This window comes from Oncorhynchus mykiss, chromosome 13 (assembly GCF_057628025.1).
Source record: "Oncorhynchus mykiss isolate SJ-2025 chromosome 13, ASM5762802v1, whole genome shotgun sequence".
NCBI classification, from domain to species: domain Eukaryota; kingdom Metazoa; phylum Chordata; class Actinopteri; order Salmoniformes; family Salmonidae; genus Oncorhynchus; species Oncorhynchus mykiss.
The window spans coordinates 6,962,262-6,982,092 of NC_143034.1; the positions used below are offsets into that span (position 1 = coordinate 6,962,262).

The window sequence follows — 19,831 nt, forward strand, 5'->3', positions numbered from 1 at the left end:
GATAGGAGGTGGACAGAGAGGGCTCTACCTTTGTAGAGCACAGGCCCCTTTGCCCTTCCAGTCTCCGAAGTGCCCTTTTGGGTGGTGGTATAATCTGTATTCATTTTTGGTCATAGTTATTCTGAACCCACTGCCTGCAAGTCATTGTTAAATTCGCCTACCTGAATATCTTACAGGTAGACCCTCTTCCACTCTCTCATCATGTCACAAGCTGTCAGGCTCCCAGAGGCAGGGCAATAAAAGGCCCCAGCTCACTCAACTGCCCCTCCCTCTCAAACAGCCATCAACCCAGAACATCCTGAAGACAGAACATCTAAAAGATAATCTAGGAAGCCTTTCTTCCTCATGGAGCTTTTCAAAAGTGAGGTGAATATTCAATGTGATGTTTGTACAGTGCATTCGTAAAGTATTCAGACCCCTTGACTTTCTCCACATTTTGTTAAGTTACAGCCTTATTTTAAAATTGATTTTCTATCTATCTATCTCTATCAGCAATCTACACAATGCCCCATTCTGAGAAAGCAAAAACAGGTTTTTAGAAAATGTAGCTAATTTATTAAAAGATAAAAAACAGAAATACCTTATTTACATAACAGTAATTATTCAGACCCCTTGCTAGGAGACTGTCAGAGCAAAAACCAAGCCATGAGGTCGAAGGAATTGTCCGTAGAACATCGAGACAGGATTACGTTGAGGCACAAATCTTGGGAAGGGTACCAAAACACTTCTGCAGCATTAAAGGACCCCAAGAACACACTGTGGTGAAGAAGGTGCAACAGAGCCTCTTCAACATCAGGAGGCACAAGAAATTTGGCTTGTCACCTAAAACCCTCACACAGTTTTACAGATGCACAATGAAAGCATCCTGTCGGGCTGTATAACAATACAAGCCATAGAAAGTTGGTTGCAATTTCAGTTTAATCCACCAGAAAAGACAGAACAAATAATACTACAAAACAATTCTGGTTACTAATTATATAAAATTCTTGCAACCAAGCTACATATGGACAGTACTAAAACAAATGATCTAATGATTATATCTCTTCGCAGCTAAATCTGCAGAGAGGTTAATTGTATCCCCCATTTATAGAACATTGTATTGGTTTTGGTCGCATGTCAAGGAATGGCAACATTTACCTGGAGCTAACTCTGCAGACAGCACTACTGGGGGATTTGAAAAATCATAGTGAATTGATCAATAATATAATAATACTTTTAGCAAACATGTTTATTTTTAATTTACTATCTGCAGCAACTATGAGAATATAAAAGTCAATAACTTTTGTGAAACAGCACAGTTAAAAATATATGGCAAATAGAAATCAAATGGGGTTGTCTTCAGAGATAGATGGGAGAGGTTTAGGGTAACTGAAGGATAGGACTGGATGGTCTTCAGAGATAGATGGGAGAGGTTTAGGGTAACTGAAGGATAGGACTGGATGGTCTTCAGAGATAGATGGGAGAGGTTTAGGGTAAATGAAGGATAGGACTGGATGGTCTTCAGAGATAGATGGGAGAGGTTTAGGGTAACTGAAGGATAGGACTGGATGGTCTTCAGAGATAGATGGGAGAGGTTTAGGGTAACTGAAGGATAGGATTAAAAACAAACTAAATATAACTATTGTATAACACATTGTCTGTAAAATGTACATAGTATGTATAAGCTGGACATAGAAGCCTGAAAGTTGTTGTGCATTAGTTTCCTCCAATCAGGGAAGGGGTGATAGGGTTAGTGGAAAACAAAGGAAAATATGTTTATACATACAGTGCCTTTAGAAAGTATTACAAATGTATATGTATTTTTTAACAGAAATAACTTATTTACATAAGTATTCAGACCCTTTGCTATGAGAATCGAAATTGAGCTCAGGTGCATCTTGTTTCCATTGATCATCCTTGAGATGTTTCTACAACTTCATTGGAGTCCACCTGTGGTAAATTCAGTTGATTGGACATGATTTGGAAAGGCACACACCTGTCTATATAAGGTCCCACAGTTTACAGCGCAAGTCAGAGCAAAAACCAAGCCATGAAGTGGAAGGAATTGTCCGTAGAGCGCCGGCACAGATATGGGGAAGGGAGACAACAACAAAAAATATGCCGCATTGAAGTTCCCAAAGAACACAGTGGCTACCATCGTTCTTAAAAGGAAAAGTTTGGAACCACCAAGGCTCTTCCTAGAGCTGGCCGCCTGGCCAAACTGCGCAATCAGGGGAGAAGGGCCTTGGTCTGGGAGGTTACCAAGAACTTGATGGTCACTCTGACAGAGATCTAGGGTTCCTCTGTGGAGATGGGAGACACCAACACTCGCCTAAATAGCCCATATGCCACCATAGGAAGTGTTATGTGTTGTTCGCGAATGAGCCTTTGTCAATTTAGCTCAGAGTATGCCACACTATTCTATCTGTCACCTTTTTTAAATGGATTTTTTTCACCTTTATTTAACCAGGTAGGCTAGTTGAGAACAAGTTCTCATTTACAACTGCGACCTGGCCAAGATAAAGCAGTCTATATACATACCTAATCCTGCCTAATAGGCAGGCCAATCCTGGAGGAAAGTATTGGCTGTAAGAAGTAAGAACATAACATCTGGTTATTTTTAAATGACTTCTTATGACATTGCTTGCCAGACTGAACATTGTAGTTCATATTTTCCAGTCTGCGTTACCCACTCCAGTCAGCAGATGGCGATATGAATTTTTCAGGTGATGCTTCTTACGTGACGTATAATCTAGTGGACGGGACAGGAGGCTTCTTCAACCGCGACAAAAGGCTTCTGATTTAACCACGCTGTGCTTTGCTAGCAAACCTAAAACCGAAACATTGGAGCTCTTTAGACCAATCTTCTGTATATTACTCTTAGTGTTTTCAACATAATTCTGTTTACATATCTACTGGTTCATTTAAACGTAATTTGCTTGTTAAATTAGCAAATGTGTTACATTGATACTGCACTAGGCTAATCTCCCGGAGCATAAACTCACTCATCTAGACGGAGAAAGAAACTGGTGAAAGGAGGCAAAGAAGCTTGAAGAATGAATAAGGAGGCTATCACATTGAAACAAGAGGATGATATTACAGTGAAAGAGGAATATGGGAACGAGGTTGTCAAAGTGGAAAAAGAGGTAGAAGCTTTCAGAATCAAAAAGGAGGAAGATGCCGTAAAATTGAAAGAGGAGGAAGACCCTTTTGGAGTAAAAGAGGAGGATATCTCAATAAAAGAGGAAGACGTTTTGGGAGTGAAAAATGAGACTGAAGATCCGATTACCACCAGTGAGTACTGTCTTAAAAACGGGCACAAACTATGCAGTTGTTTTTAAAGGGGCATTATACTGGAGTTCTACACTTGAATATGTTGTTCAGTACTGTAGGAGTTGTTTATTAAGGGGCAATCTGCCATTGCTACATGTATTTGGAACTTCAAAAATGGATTTATTGAATTCTCTATGTGGTCTATATTAAAGTGCACTTATTCTAGTATAGCCGGGTTTTAAAATATAGTATACACTGCATTTCTACTTAAAATATCAAGTGGATGCAAAATGCACCCATTTTGTGGAACGGCCCTTTTACATTTGCATCACAGTGTTGGGAAAAGTAGCCAAGTAAAAGTGAGCCACACAGTAAAATACTACTTGAGTAAAAGTTAAAATATACTGAAGTATCAAAAGTATATAAATCATTTCAAATTCCTTATATTAAGCAAACCAGATGGTGCCATTTTCTTGTTTGTTTTTATTTTATTGACGGATAGCCAGGGACACACTCCAACTCTCTGACAATCTACAATTGAAACGTGTGTTTAGTGAGTCCGCCAGATCAGAGCCAGTAATGATTACCAGGGATGTTCTCTTGATTAGTGAGTGAATTGGACCATTTTCCTGTCCTGCTAAGCCTTCGAAATGTAATGAGTACTTTTTGGTGTCAGGGAAATGTATGGAGTAAAAAGTACATTTTTTTTATATATGTAGTGAAGTAAAAGTACAATTAGTCAAAAATAGTAAAGTACAGATTCCCCGGAAAGCTACTTAAATAGTACTTTAAAGTATTTTTTACTGAAGTACTTTACACCACTGATCACAAATATATAAAAAACACAATTAAAGTGGATATGTATTCATTCCTCCTGTAAGACTCTGTGATTGCAATAGAAGTTGATAAGTTTACCATATTTTTGATGTTCTCATTCACACAGGAGACAGACATGACTATTGTGGATCCTCTGGGGAGCCTCAACAACATCCTGATGCTGACGAAGTAGAGAAGAGTCTCCCCAGATCAGAACACCAGATGGTACAGCTTGGTTTGGTCTTGCGTACAGCTTGCTCTCAGGGTCTGGTCTGGGCTTCTGTAAAGCACTTTTTCAACAGTGACATCAGCTTCCATAATGATATGCGTCTGTGTCCCCTCTTTATGGTTACCAGGACAATGCTAGCCCCTCCTCCCTCCCGGAGTCCCCGTTTCGTACCTCTTCCGGTAGCACCTTACTGCTGGGTAGGAAGAGGTTGTCTGTGCTGCTGGTGGACTGCAGGAAAACAACAGGGCTGAGTGGAACTGTGAGAGAAGGAGAAGAGAAGAAAGGATCAGATTTGACTCATCAAAGTAAGTGCTGTAGTTTAGTTTGAACAAATATAATAGATCTTCCCACTGGTATCTGTTACCAGGACAACCAGCGGAGTTCTGTTAGTTGACATGAAGATGGACTAGTATCTTTTACCAGTGGGGCTGTCCCAGACTAATAAAAATCTTGTTTGACTTAGCCACCTGTTCTTTTCACCAATCAATTGATGCAAATTTTAAACATGTATTTCTATATATACACTACCGTTGAAAAGTTTGGGGTCACTTAGAAATGTCCTTGTTTTTGAAAGAAAATCATGTTTTTGGTCCATTAAAATAACATCGACAATCAAAGCCACAAATGCTGATGCTCCAGATACTCAACGGGTCTACAGGAGACCAGTTTTATTGCTTCTTTAATCAGAACAACAGTTTTCAGCTGTGCTAAAATAATTGCAAAAGCGTTTTCTAATGTTCGATTCGCATTTTAAAATGATAAACTTGGATTAGCTAACACAAAGTGCCATTGGAACACAGGACTGATGGTTGCTGATAATGGGCCTCTATGTAGATAATAATGGGCCTCTATGTAGATAATAATGGGCCTCTATGTAGATATTAATGGGCCTCTATGTAGATAATCAGCCATTTTCCGCTACAACATTAGCAATGTCTACACTGTATTTATGATAAATTTAATGTTATTTTAATTGACAAAAGGACATGTATATCCTAACACGATCCGTGTTTTAAACAGTATTCTGCATGAATTCCGACTCTTTCAACTTTTAACAAAACAATTTTTTGAAATCAAATTTTGTTTGCAATCAAACATAGCTTAACATGATCAAGTTCGGTTTCTGTGCAATCCTCAGACACTCTAGAAGGCAACCAAACATGTTTCATAATTCTACATTACGTATTGGCTATACAAGACCTGAATTAGCCCATGAAGGTTCTTGGACCAATGACCACCTATCGTTTTGAAACCTAGCTAGATAGCCAATGAGCTGGGATTTCCAGCAGTATGTGAACACCGTTTGTAGGACAAACAGCCATCGTGCTAGAGCTGTGCACAACAGAGTTCATTCTCTGGTGAAAGGAAACCAGATGCACGGTAGTTTACATTTCACAGCAGTTCGTTCTCTTCTACAGACTTCTCAAGTCTGAAAAAGTTAAACATGGTTACTAAGAGTGGAAAAGCTAAATCTCAGTCCAAGTATAATCATTTTGATGATATTATTGCAGAAATTGACCAGGAGAGTGACACAGAAGGAATGGATGAGGACTCTGAGGGTGACCAGAGTTTTGATTCCAGCGTGGAAGAAATGTTTTTGGACGGAGAAGATCCACTTTTTGATCAGTAAGTAAAAAAGTTTTTACTTCTCATGCTAATACAGTTGTTTAAATGGTTGCATATTTATTTATATATACACACACACACACACACAGTCAAAGTTTACATACACTTAGTTTGGAGTCCTTAAAACTCGTTTTTCAACCACTCCACAAATTTCTTGTTAACCTCTCTGGTACAAGTGCGTCCCACCTCGACAACAGCCAGTGAAATTGCAGGGCGCCAGATTAAAAACAACAGAAATCCCATCATTAAAATTCCTCAAACATACAAGTATTATACACCATTTTAAAGATAAACTTGTTGTAAATCCAGCCATATTGTCCTGTTTCAAATAGGCTTTACGGCGAAAGCACACCAAACAGTTGTTAGGTCAGCCCCTAGACACAGAACCATACAGCCTTTTTCCAACCAAGGAGAGGTGTCACAAAAGTCAGAAATAGCGATTAAAATGAATCACTTACCTCTGATCATCTGGTGTCACTCCCAGGTCTCCATGTTAAACAATAAATGTTTGTTTTGTTCGATAATGTAGTTTGTGAACAGCTGTGATAAAACTGTCGGTGGTTTCACTCTGCTCCTGTATATTAAACCTCGCTCTCTCAAAAATAATGTCGTGTCTCCCTACAAAATGCGTTTCAAAATAGTCTTTAACGGCACTGTAGTTAACCTGTTGAATCTAGGGGGCAGTATTTTCATTTTTGGAAAAATAACGTTCCCAAAGTAAACAGGCTATTTTGTCAGGACAAGATGCTAGAATATGCATATAATTGACAGCTTAGGATAGAAAACACTCTACATTTTCAAACTGTAAAAATATTGTCTGAGCATAACAGAACTGATATTGCAGGAAGGGACTCTTATTTAGAAAGCTCTGCGTTCCTATGCGTCCCTATTGAGCAGTGAATGAGATATCAACCAGATTCCTTTTTCTATGGCTTCCCTAATGTGTCTAGTGTCACAATACATAGTTTCAGGCTTTTATTTTGAAAAATTAGCTTGAACGTCAACATTGCGTCAGTGGTCAGCTGGAGTCTCTCAGTGTTTTGCGCTTAAAAGACAAATGCGGCCATTGATTCTCTCTTTCCTACTAAGAAGCCATCTGTCCCGGTTGATATATTATCGAATAGATATTTGAAAAACACCTTGAGGATTGATTATAAACAACGTTTGCCATGTTTGTCGTGACCACAATTTCCGGTCGAATTCTCAGCCAAACGTGAAGAACTAACGGAGTTATTTCGGCTACAAAAATATTATTTTTGGAAAAAAGGAACATTTGCTATCTAACTGGGCTCATCAAAGCGCCAGTTTTGAAATTCTCCGGGGGACTAATGCGAAATCCGTCAGCACAAGCCACTGGCCTGTCCGTGTTTGCTCCAGAGCCCGTTGAACTTGGAGTCGCAAACCCAAAAATAACGCAAAATGATGATATGCGCTGTTTTATCGCCAACACTATCCCCTCCCTGCTTTGAAACAGTCTGAATGTATGAATTACTTGGTCCTTCACATTTATGTGAATTTCACAACCACCTCTGACACCATGTAGTATGATCTAAAATAAGGACGCGCAACAACGAGGTTCTAGCTCCAGCCTGTTTATTAACCTAACCCTCGCATGTCCTACATAGGTACGGATACCCCCAAGGGACATCTTCAATCCTCAGGTTGTTTTTGTCATAAATAATTAAATAATATTTCAACCGGAGAAAAGCTTTGTCAATAGAAAAGGAGAAACAAGAAAGACGCGCTTGGCTCATGTCTGGAAATTTCCACTGTCCTCTCATTGAAAGTGCTGTATCGCCCTCACTTTTCAGAGTAAAAGCCTGAAACAATGCCTAAACACTGGTCACATGTAGAGGAAGCCATAGAGCTCATGAATTGGGTCCTAAGTCTTTGTATGGTGGATAGGCTTTCAATGGAAAAACAGCCTTTCAAAATAATAGTACTTCCTGGTTGGATTTTCCTCGTTTTCACCTGCCATATCCATTCTGTTATACTCGCAGACATTATTTTAAGTTTTGGAAACTTTAGTTTTCTACCCAAATCTACTAATTATATGCATACCCTAGCTTATGGACCTGAGTAGCAGACAGTTTAAAAACCTGTCTAGGACAGGCGTTCCTCTAGGGAAACGTTTCAACAAAAATTGCCCGAAATGTCATTATTATAAATATTTAACTTCAATTAAATCAGAAGTGCAATACACCAAGTGAAAGCTAAACCTCTGGTTAATCTAGCCACCATGTCAGAATTCAAAAAGCTTTACTGCAAATGTGATTATTGATCAGAAATAGCAATAAAATTCATCAATTACCTTTTGAAGATCTTCTTCTTTTAGCAACACTAAAGGTCACGACAAAACTATAGTGTCGTTTTGTTCGATATAATCAATTTTTATAGCCTAACAGGAAACACTTGTCGTAAATTCCGTGTCTTTCAACTTTGGACGTAACGTTCGATGTAATTACTCAATCTAAACGGACGTTTATCGAGTCATGTTTGGTTTCATTGCATTCCTCTGTTTGTTAGTAAAACAACCACACTTCATGGTTCTTTTCCGGGACATATTGACCGAAAGGAACTGATATAAACACGGCAAACAATGACCTAATTGCGCAATGATATGATTGATCGTTCAACCATTCGCCATTGAAAACTCTACGAGGCAGCCAAGCTGGTTACGTGCAGCATTTCAGAGAATAATTATGGCAAGTAAATCTTTAAAATCGAAGACAAAGTATACAGATCTACACAATATCATTGATGAGATTGATAGAGATAGTGAGAGTGAATTACTACAAGATGAGTCAGACCAGACAGTGACTATTCTTTTCACTCTAAATGGAGAAGATTCTGTGTTGGATTGGTGAGTAACGTTGTTTGAAATGAATCATATTAAATATTATTCATTTGAGTTGTTTGAGATATTTTTATATTTTTTGCCAGATATAAAATATGACATGAAATATAAAGTACACATATGTATAAAGTACACATTGCTCTACATTGTGGGTGTATCTGTGTGTCTGTATATATTACATATATTTTTACATGTCCATTCCATGTTTAGATAAAATACAACACCTCACCTTAGTGGATGTTTACTTACTCTATATATAATCTGTGTCTTTATTTCACAGTCCCAGCGATTCTGATTGGGAGCCCATACTGCCAAGGTGCAAATCCCCCACTGAAGCTGGTCCATCCGCCCGGCCATCAAGAGGTGTGGAGCCGGTGACAAAGAAGCGGAGGAAGGGAAGTGTGGAACCTGCTGGCAGTGCGGAGGAGGGTCGTTGGCACTCTGTGCTGGAGGAGGATGTGGCTCCACCGCCTCCAATTTTCAGACCAAAGAGGCCACCAGGTCCTCAGCTGGACATGAACGCCAATTACAGCCCCATGCAACTTTTTCAGCTGTTTTTCACCTCGGCAGTTGTTGATTCCCTGGTGTTGAACACTAATAAGTACGGAGCTAAGAAGCAGGAAGGCAAGAAAGAGACATGGAAGCCCATTTCCAGGTCAGATCTTTTTTGTTACTTCTCTATGGTCATTTACATGGGTCTTGTGAAGCTAAAAACCCTGAAGGACTACTGGAAATCTGCACCCCTCTATCAACTGCCTTTCCCCACCACGGTCATGTCGTGCAAAAGGTTTCTGACAATCTCAGGGACGCTTCATATCAGTGACCCAGAAGTTGATAAGGACAACGAGACGAAACGAGGCACGGCAAGGTTTGATAAGCTCTGCAAAATTAAACCTCTCTACCTCGACATCATTGAGGCCTGCAAAACCTATTTTCAGCCTGCCCAGAACCTTTCCATAGATGAGAGGATGGTAGCCTCAAAGGCCAGAAATGGCCTAAAACACTACATGCGTAACAAACCGACTAAATTGGGTTACAAACTGTTTGTTTTGGCCGATTCTGCGAGTGCATACACGTGCAATTTTTTTGTCTATGAGGGTAAGAACAGTTGTGCGACCGGTAAGGGATTTAGCTATGACTCCGTTATGCAGTTATTAGATTTTCAGCTGCTAGGGAAGGGCTACAAACTGTTTGTGAATAACTTTTACACAAGCCCTACCCTGTTCACAGACCTGAGGAAGCTGGAGATGTGGGCCTGTGGCACCATTCAGACCAACAGAGTGGGCTTTCCGAAAACCAGGGTGAACGACATGCCTAAGCAGGCTGAGCGGGGTACCATGAGATGGATCCGTGAAGATGGCCTGCTGTTTGTGAAGTGGATGGACACCAGAGAGATGGCGATGTGCTCCACTATCCACAAGTCCTTCAGTGGTGATCACGTCGTCAGGCGTGTGAAGGACGCTTCAGGGGCATGGACCACCAAAAATGTCCCCATTCCAACTGCAGTAAAGGACTACAACAAGAGCATGGGGGGAGGTGTGGGCCTATCATATGCGCTGATAGGATACTATAATGTTCTCCACAAAAACATGAAATGGTACAAGACATTGTTTTATCATTTCATTGACATTGCTGTGGTGAATGCCTTCATCCTCCAGAAGGAAATGGCCAAGAGCTGTGGACAGCCCCCCATCTCACAGCTAGCATTCAGGGAGCAGCTCATCCAGGAGCTTGCTAGCTACAGCACTGTAGCACCTTCATTCCCCTCTACCTCTGTCCCTTCTGCTCCTTCAACCAGTGGTGTGCACATGCTTAAATTCCTTATTGCAGGCAGGAATGAGTGCAAAAGGGGCTTAGTAAGGAGGCTTCGTTGTGCTCTTTGCAAAAAGAAATCCTCTGTCGGCTGCACCACCTGTTCAGTGACCCTCTGCTTCACAGCAGAAAGAGACTGCTATGGGCTATGGCATCAGCAGCACAATATTGTGTAGAGGGTCTTCACATTATTGAACATTGAGTGTAAATAGTTACCCTTGTTATTTTCCATTTTTTTAAATATTCATTTTTTTTCTTCAATTTTTCCAGGTATGTTTGAATAATTTTTTGTATTTTGTATATAGTTATTTGCATCAATGTTTCGATGTTCCAATTCGGCCACTTGGGTACATTGTGAGGGACACCTGGGTGACTTCATGCTCAATGGCATGTACCTCACTCATTCCTGAAGGTATCTGTCTGAAACTTTGGTCAAATACTGTTGCCTACTTATGTTCTTATTTGAAATTAGCCCCAGTATCATAACTAAATGTTTGGCTGTTCTTGTTTATTTTAAAGATGCGACAACATTAAAAGAACAGAGAAACACCTGTGTATTTTCTTCTACCAGATCTATTGTGTTATATTCTCCTACATTCAATTCACATTTACACAAACTTCAGAGTGTTTTCTTTGGTACCAAGAATTTGCATATCCTTGCTTCTGGGCCTGAGCTACAGGCTGTTAGATTAGGGTATGTCTTCAGGTGGAAATTGCACAAAGTAACCCGAAAAGGATTTTAATAAGGTAAGGTAGGTTGAAAGGTTGGTCAGCTGGTTGGTAGGGTCTGTCAGTTGGTTGGTAGGGTCTGTCAGTTGGTTGGTAGGTTCTGTCAATTGGTTGGTAGGGTCTGTCAGTTGGTTGGTAGGGTCTGTCAGTTGGTTGGTAGGGTCTGTCAGTTGGTTGGTAGGGTCTGTCAGTTGGTTGGTAGGGTCTGTCAGCTGACAGACAGAAGATACATAATAAAGGAGAGACTGAGTAAGAAAGTGATCAGAGGTCATAGCAACAGAGGACATGGTGTCAGCAGCAGCTCTCTACAAAACCTCAAATGTTGCATCACTTCCGGTGGGCCTCAGAGAGACACATCTAGATGGCCTCAAATCTTCCCTTGGACAGATGTAAATGAGCTGTTGGCTAAATCTGGTGCTACGCATCACTTCTCACTTCTGACACCATTGAAATCAGTAGACATGAAAATTACCAGCACTCTGACTCTGTCCTGCACCAGGACAATCTAGAGAGAGAAAGATTTGTCCATTGCATGAACAGTTACAATTGATTTCCTCCAACATTACAGCATTTAATCTCACAGCACATTAGTTGTAATGTCTGAGATGAGAGATTCATCATACCTGCTCTTGATGAAGAGTGACCACTGATATCTTCAGATGTCAGGATGTTGTAGAGACGTTTGTGAGGGTTGTGGCGGTGTTTGGGGATGTTGTAGAGAGGTTTGGGAGGGTTGTGAAGTTGTTTGTTGGGGATGTTGTAGAGAGGTTTGGGAGGGTTGTGAAGGTGTTTGTTGGGGATGTTGTAGAGAGGTTTGGGAGGGTTGTGAAGGTGTTTGTTGGGGATGTTGTAGAGAGGTTTGGGAGGGTTGTGAAGGTGTTTGTTGGGGATGTTGTAGAGAGGTTTGGGAGGGTTGTGAAGGTGTTTGTAGGGGATGTTGTAGAGAGGTTTGGGAGGGTTGTGAAGGTGTTTGTAGGGGATGTTGTAGAGAGGTTTGGGAGGGTTGTGAAGGTGTTTGGGGATGTTGTAGAGAGGTTTGGGAGGGTTGTGAAGGTGTTTGTAGGGGATGTTGTAGAGAGGTTTGGGAAGGTGTTTGTAGGGGATGTTGTAGAGAGGTTTGGGAGGGTTGTGAAGGTGTTTGTGGATGTTGTAGAGGTTTGGGAGGGTTGTGAAGGTGTTTGTTGGGGATGTTGTAGAGAGGTTTGGGAAGGTGTTTGTAGGGGATGTTGTAGAGAGGTTTGGGAGGGTTGTGAAGGTGTTTGTTGGGGATGTTGTAGAGAGGTTTGGGAGGGTTGTGAAGGTGTTTGTTGGGGATGTTGTAGAGAGGTTTGGGAAGGTTGTGAAGGTGTTTGTTGGGGATGTTGTAGAGGTTTGGGAGGGTTGTGAAAGTGTTTGTTGGGGATGTTGTAGAGAGGTTTTGGAAGGTGTTTGTTGGGGATGTTGTAGAGAGGTTTGGGAGGGTTGTGAAGGTGTTTGTTGGGGATGTTGTAGAGAGGTTTTGGAAGGTGTTTGTTGGGGATGTTGTAGAGAGGTTTGGGAGGGTTGTGAAGGTGTTTGTTGGGGATGTTGTAGAGAGGTTTTGGAAGGTGTTTGTTGGGGATGTTGTAGAGAGGTTTGGGAGGGTTGTGAAGGTGTTTGTTGGGGATGTTGTAGAGAGGTTTGGGAGGGTTGTGAAGGTGTTTGTTGGGGATGTTGTAGAGAGGTTTTGGAAGGTGTTTGTTGGGGATGTTGTAGAGAGGTTTGGGAGGGTTGTGAAGGTGTTTGTTGGGGATGTTGTAGAGAGGTTTGGGAGGGTTGTGAAGGTGTTTGTTGGGGATGTTGTAGAGAGGTTTGGGAGGGTTGTGAAAGTGTGTTCTCTATGTTGATCATCGGAACTCATTTGAAGGTAACCTATACACACAAATGGAAGTACGGAGGTAGTTTTGTGCCCCTCAAAATAAGGGGTTAAATATATGTAAAACAATATAAAATATTACCTGAGCTTTCTTATATCGCCTAGATATAGGACAGACACTTCAAAACCTTATTACTTAAAACAAATATATGTATTTTTTTCCAGTTATTAAATGTGTTTTTCAATGCATTTCTATGGGCAATATTAGTAAAGCCCAAATTCAATATTTGATTTAAATATATATATATAAATATATATTCAGTACCAGTCAGAAGTTTGGACACACCTACTCATTGTAGGGTTTTTCTTTATTTTAACTTTTTTCTACATTACCAAGAGTGCAAAGCTGTCATCAAGGCAAAGGGTGGCTACTTTGAAGACTCTCAAGCATCAAATATATTCAGATTTGTTTAACACTTTTTTTGTTACTACATGATTCTATAAAATAAAATCTCTGGAATGAGTAGGTGTGTCCAAACTTTTGACTGGTAGTGTATATACATATAAATAAATAAATTAAATATTGAATTTGGGCTTTACTAATATTGCCCATAGAAATGCATTGAAAACACGTTTATAACTGGATTTTTCTTTTTTTTTAAGGACTAAGGTTTTGAAGTGTCCAAACTTTTGACTGGTATTACACACATATATATATATATATATTTATACCTAAAGGGGTCCTAGAATTAAACATCAAACAGCTAAATAATCCACAGTATGGCCATCTTAAAACAATTCCAACCAATAAAATACAGCTACATTTGGAGAGGACAGCATTCGGAAATCCAGATTTTGTTACGTTACACCGACGTCAGACCCTTTACTCTGTACTTTGTTGAAGCACGTTTGGCAGTGATTACAGCCTCAAGCCTTCTTGGGTATGACAACACAAGCTTGGCACACCTGTATTTGGGTAGCTTCTCCCATTCTTCTCTGCAGATCCTCTCAAACTCTGTCAGGTTGGATTGGGAATGTTGCTGCACAGCTATTTTCAGGTCTCTCCAGAGATGTTCGATCAGGTTTAAGTCCGGGCTCTGGCTGGGCCACTCAAGGACATTCAGAGACTTGTCCTGAAGTCACTCCTGTGTTATCTTGGCTGTGTGCTTAGGGTCGTTGTCCTGTTGGAAGGTGAACCTTCGCCCCAGTTTGAGGTCCTGAGATCTCTGGAGCAGGTTTTCATCAAGGATCTCTCTGTCCTTTACTCTGTTCATCTTTGCCTCAATTGTGACTAGCCTTCCAGTCCCTGCCGCTGAAAAACATCCTCACAGCATAATTCTGCCACCACCATGCTTCACCGTAGGGAGGGTGCCAGGTTTCCTCCAGACGTCACGCTTGGCATTCAGGCCATTGTACAATCTTGATTTCATCAGAACAGAGAATCCTGTTTCTCATGGTCTGAGAATCTTTTGGGTGCCTTTTGGCAAACTCTAAGTGGGCTGTCATGTGCCTTTTACTGAGGAGTGGCTTCCGTCTGGCCACTCTACCATAAAGGCCAGACTGGCAGAGTGCTGCAGAGGTGGTTGTCCTTCTGGAAGGTTCTCCCATCTTCACAGAGATGACCAGCCTTTCAAAGCACTTCATGGCTACATACGTGAGTGACATGGGTCGGTAGTCATTTAGGTAGGTTACCTTGGTGTCCTTGGGCACAGGGACTATGGTGGTCTGCTTGAAACATGTTGGTATTACAGACAGGGAGAGGTTGAACATGTCAGTGAAGACAGTTGCCAGTTGGTCAGCGCATGCTCGGAGTACACGTCCTGGTAATCCGTCTGGCCCTGCGTTGTGATCTGAGGACCCATGCCAAACCTTTTCAGTCTCCTGAGGGGGATTAGGGTTTGTCGTGCCCTCTTTATATAGCCAAATTATTTTTCACTCAGGAAGCTCCGGTAAACAGTGGTTGTATTTGCACTACTGCCACCACCAGGCCTGGAGTCCATTTTGACTTTGTTGATAGCTAGCCATGTTAGCTAGCTGTCCGGCTAAAGACGTAGCAGCTAACTAGCTACCGATCAACCTATTGTGTGTATTGAACATTTATATTGGACAGCCTTACCTATAGAGTAGCACCACCACCCATCAGCCCGTTCTCTTCTTGAAGTCAAAGCCACAGTGTATTGTTGCTATAGGAGTTTATGATTAATAATCCTATTCATTATAAGCCACACTAACATGTCACCATACTTTTCATTTAAAGCCCCACTATGTAATACATACATCATCAGAGTGGGCCTCCAACTTAAATGTAAACAATGGAGCAAATGCATCACATCTGAACATCACTTGATTATCGGAGGGGTGTATTATGACATCAGATAGAACTACTCAGACATTCCAAATCAGGCTTCATCCATATCATGAAGGTGGATATTGATCCAACCATTTCCAAAGTAATGACCGGGCTGATGGAAACAGGATATGACTGTATACTTTTCTAAATGCCGACAGACGATTTGTTACTTCGTTTGACATGGTGAGGTCTTTTTGTGTCAGTAAAAATGTATAAATGAGAAATGGCGGCATTAATCCTTTATGCAGAAATATTGATTTAATAACGATCATATCTTAGTTAACTTGGAGTCACGTGATTATATATTGTGTGGTCCTCCCACAACGACTTGGGAACCCATGCAGTTTATTAGGCTACAGATTAAATAAATTATGAACTTCACAGGGTGGTGAAAGTGCATGTGTTGACATTGATGCTCCTTTCCAATACATTTTGATGGTCTTCTTCGTTATTGGTCACATACACATGGTTAGCAGATGTTATTGGTCACATACACATGGTTAGCAGATGTTATTGGTCACATATACATGGTTAGCAGATGTTATTGGTCACATACACATGGTTAGCAGATGTTATTGGTCACATACACATGGTTAGCAGATGTTATTGGTCACATACACATGGTTAGCAGATGTTATTGGTCACATACACATGGTTAGCAGATGTTATTGGTCACATACACATGGTTAGCAGATGTTATTGGTCACATACACATGGTTAGCAGATGTTATTGGTCACATACACATGGTTATCAGATGTTATTGGTCACATACAGATGTTTAGCAGGTGTTATTGGTCACATACACATGGTTAGCAGATGTTATTGTGAGTGTAGTGAAATGCTTGTGCTTCTAAGTCCAACAGTACAGCAGTATCAAACAGATAATATCAGTTTACAATCTAAGTAATGCCAAGTAATTTAGTCTCCTCAAGTTGCTGGTGCTTATATCGTTGAATCATCAGCATACATGGACACACATGCTTTGTTTAATGCCAGTGGCAGGCCATTGGTAAAAATAGAAAAGAGTAGAGGGCCTAGAGAGCTGCCCTGCGGTACATCACACTTCATATGTTTGACATTAGAGAAGCTTCCATTAAAAACCCTCTGAGTTCTATTAGATAGATAGCTCTGAATCCACATTATGGCAGAGGTTGAAAAGCCATAGCAAAAACATTCCTAAACAACAGGTTATGGTCAATAATATCAAAGGCTGCACTGAAATCTAACAATAGAGCTCCCACAATCTTCTTATCAATTTCACTCAACCAATCATCAGACATTTGTGTCAATGCAGTACATGTTGAGTGCCCTTCTCTATAAGCATGCTGAAAGTCTGTGTATTTGTTCAAACCATTTTTTCCCCAACAGTTTGCTAAGAGCTGGCAGCAAGTTTATAGGTCTGCTGTTAGAACCAGTAAAGGCCGCTTTACCACTCTTGGGTAGGGGAATTTCTTTGGCTTCTGAGCCTTAACAGTTCTAACAGTCAGTTTCTTAACAGGTACATGTTTATCAATAATTGGAAGAAGCAATTTCATCTGGTAAAAACAGGTAAACACATTATCAGTCAACAATATAAGACAACAGGTGCACTGTGTATGTTCTCTGATGAATTGTAGGTCAATGAGATGTGAAATATACATGCTAAGAGAAGTAATTTCTCTTTCCTGTGTGGATTCTCTAATGACGTTTAAGTGATTGTTATGAGTAATATGTTTTCCCAAAGTCTGAGCTTCTGTAAAGCCTTCTCCTCTGTGTCATGTTCTTTCAGGCTTCCTTAATGGGCAAATGCTTTGCACCCAGGGAGGAGTGGTAATGCATTTCCCCTCTTTGTATTTTCTCGTGTTGGTTCAGGTTGTTTTTCTGGCTAAAACTCCTTCCACACTGGGAGCAGTGGTAAGGCTTCTCCCCTGTGTGAATTCTCTCATGATGTTTCAGCCCCCCTGACTGGCTGAAAAACTTTCCACACTGGGAGCAGTAAAAAGGCTTCTCCCCTGTGTGTATTCTCTCATGCCCTTTCAGATCCCCTAACCAGTTGAAACACTTTCCACACTGGGAGCAGTAGAAAGGATTCTCCCCTGTGTGTATTCTCTCATGCCGTATCAGGTTCCCTAAAAGGTTAAAACTCTTTCCACACTGGGAGCAGTGGTAAGGCTTCTCCCCTGTGTGAATTCTCTCGTGCCGTTTCAGCTCCCCTGACTGGTTGAAAAACTTGCCACACTGGGAGCAGTGGTAAGGCTTCTCCCCTGTGTGAATTCTCTCGTGCCGTTTCAGCTCCCCTGACTGGTTGAAAAACTTGCCACACTGGGAGCAGTGGTAAGGCTTCTCCCCTGTGTGAATTCTCTCATGTCGTTTCAGGTTCCCTAAATCTTTAAAACTCTTTCCACACTGGAAGCAGTCATAAGGCTTTTCCCCTGTGTGTATTATCTCATGTCGTTTAAGCTCACTTAACTTGTTCCAACCCTTTCCACAGTGGGAGCACTGGTGGCGTCTTGCTGGTTTGGACGTCCCTGGCTCTGGTTCCTCTGAGTCTGGTCTTTCTCCTGCCAAAGACAGTGTTTTTTTTAAATAGAGACCCAAATGAAATCTCCACATCATAAAACAACAGTGCTACGAGAGTAAATCCCAGATCTCTCAATAACCTGAGGCAAAACACATGTAGAGCTTCCTGGTAATTACTTATATGTTTACACTACTTATTTTATTCATCCTGTTTTACAAGTCAGAACACAAAAAACTAAACAGTTCTAGCACACTGAAGACACAGAGTTTGCTATATTCCAATTGAACAGGTGGTTCTAAATATATAACTTTCATGGCTGTATGATACAGAATGTGACCTACACACTTCCTTAAACATAAAATAACTAAAGAAGTAATTTTGTGTGATAGTCAAAAACTAATTTTTAATTCGAAGACACAAAGCACATCAGTAACATCTCCCCTTTGTCGAAAGGGTTCGACACAATGTTTAAATGGCCCGATTTCTTGTTTTAGACGTTCACAGGTTTTCAACATTTTGACTATCGCTGATGTCATATTTTGGGTAAAGTAAAAAATAAGGTGAAATATTTGGAAAGATGTTCCTAAAACTGATAGTAACTACAATAAACAAAATTATAAACACAACATGTAAAGTGTTGGATGTTTCATGAGCTGAAACAAAAGATTGCAGAATTTTTTACATCCCTGTTAGTTAACATTTATTCTCTGCCAAGATAATCCATCCACCTGACAGGTGTGGCATATCAAGAAGCTGATTGAACAGCTTGATTATTACACAGGTGCACCTTGTGCTGGGGATATCAAAAGGCCACTCTAAAATGTGCAGCTTTGTCACACAACACAATGCCACAGATGTCTCAAGTTTTGAGGGAGCGTGCAATTGGCATGCTGACTGCAGGAATATCCACTAGAGCGGTTACCAGATAATTGAATGTTCAATTCTCTACCAGAAGCCGTCTCCAATGTCGTTTTAGAGAATTTGGAAGTATATCCAACTGGCCTCACAACCACAGACCACATATAACGACGCCAGACCAGGATAGAAAACACTGAAGTTTCTAAAACTGTTTGAATGATGCCTGTGAGTATAACATAACTCATATGGCAGGCCATGAGAAGAAATCCAAACAGAAAGTGAGAAGTCGAATTTCAAAACAGTGCCTATTTAAATCCCTGATAGTTATGGATGTGCTTGCACTTCCTATGGCTTCCACTAGATGTCACCGTCTTTAGAACCTGTTTTGAGGATTCAACTATAAAGGAGGGGCTCATAGGAGCTATTTGAGTGAGTGGTCTGGCAGAGAGCCTGGGTCTCATGACGCGCGCTCCCGAGAGAGTTAGCTCCCGTTCCAATGCTTTTCTTCAGACAATGAAATTCTCCGGTTGGAACCTTATAGGTGATATGTTAAAAACATCCTAAAGATTGATTGCAGACATGTTTTGCAGACTTGTTTCTACGACCTGCAACGGAACTTTTTTGAGTTTTTGTCATGGAGGAAATGGTCGCGCCTCATGAAGATGGATTACTGGGCTGAACACGCTAACAACAAGTGGCTAAATGGGCTTTATGGAACAAATTAGTCATTTATTGTCGAACTGGGATTCCTAGGAGTGCCTTCTGATGAAGATCATCAAAGGTAAGTGAATATTTTTAGTGTTTTTTCAAACTAATGTTGACTCCAAGATGGCGGAGTTGTCTTTGGCTGTTTTTGGGTACTGAGCGCCGTTCTCAGATTATGCTTTTTCCGTAAAGTTTTTTTAAAAATCTGACACCGCGGATGCATAGAGGATAAGTCCATCTTTAATTCTGTGAATAACACTTG

General features: G+C 40.8%; 1 protein-coding gene across 1 annotated transcript in view; it reads right to left on the reverse strand.

Moving 5' to 3' along the window:
• LOC110513809 (uncharacterized) overlaps positions 1 to 19,831 on the reverse strand; it is a 158,917-nt gene that overhangs the window by 39,033 nt on the left and 100,053 nt on the right. The window contains 2 exon segments of the mRNA XM_090194580.1: positions 4,469 to 4,525; positions 17,274 to 18,046. Coding sequence (XP_090050706.1) covers positions 4,469 to 4,525; positions 17,274 to 18,046 — 830 coding nt within the window.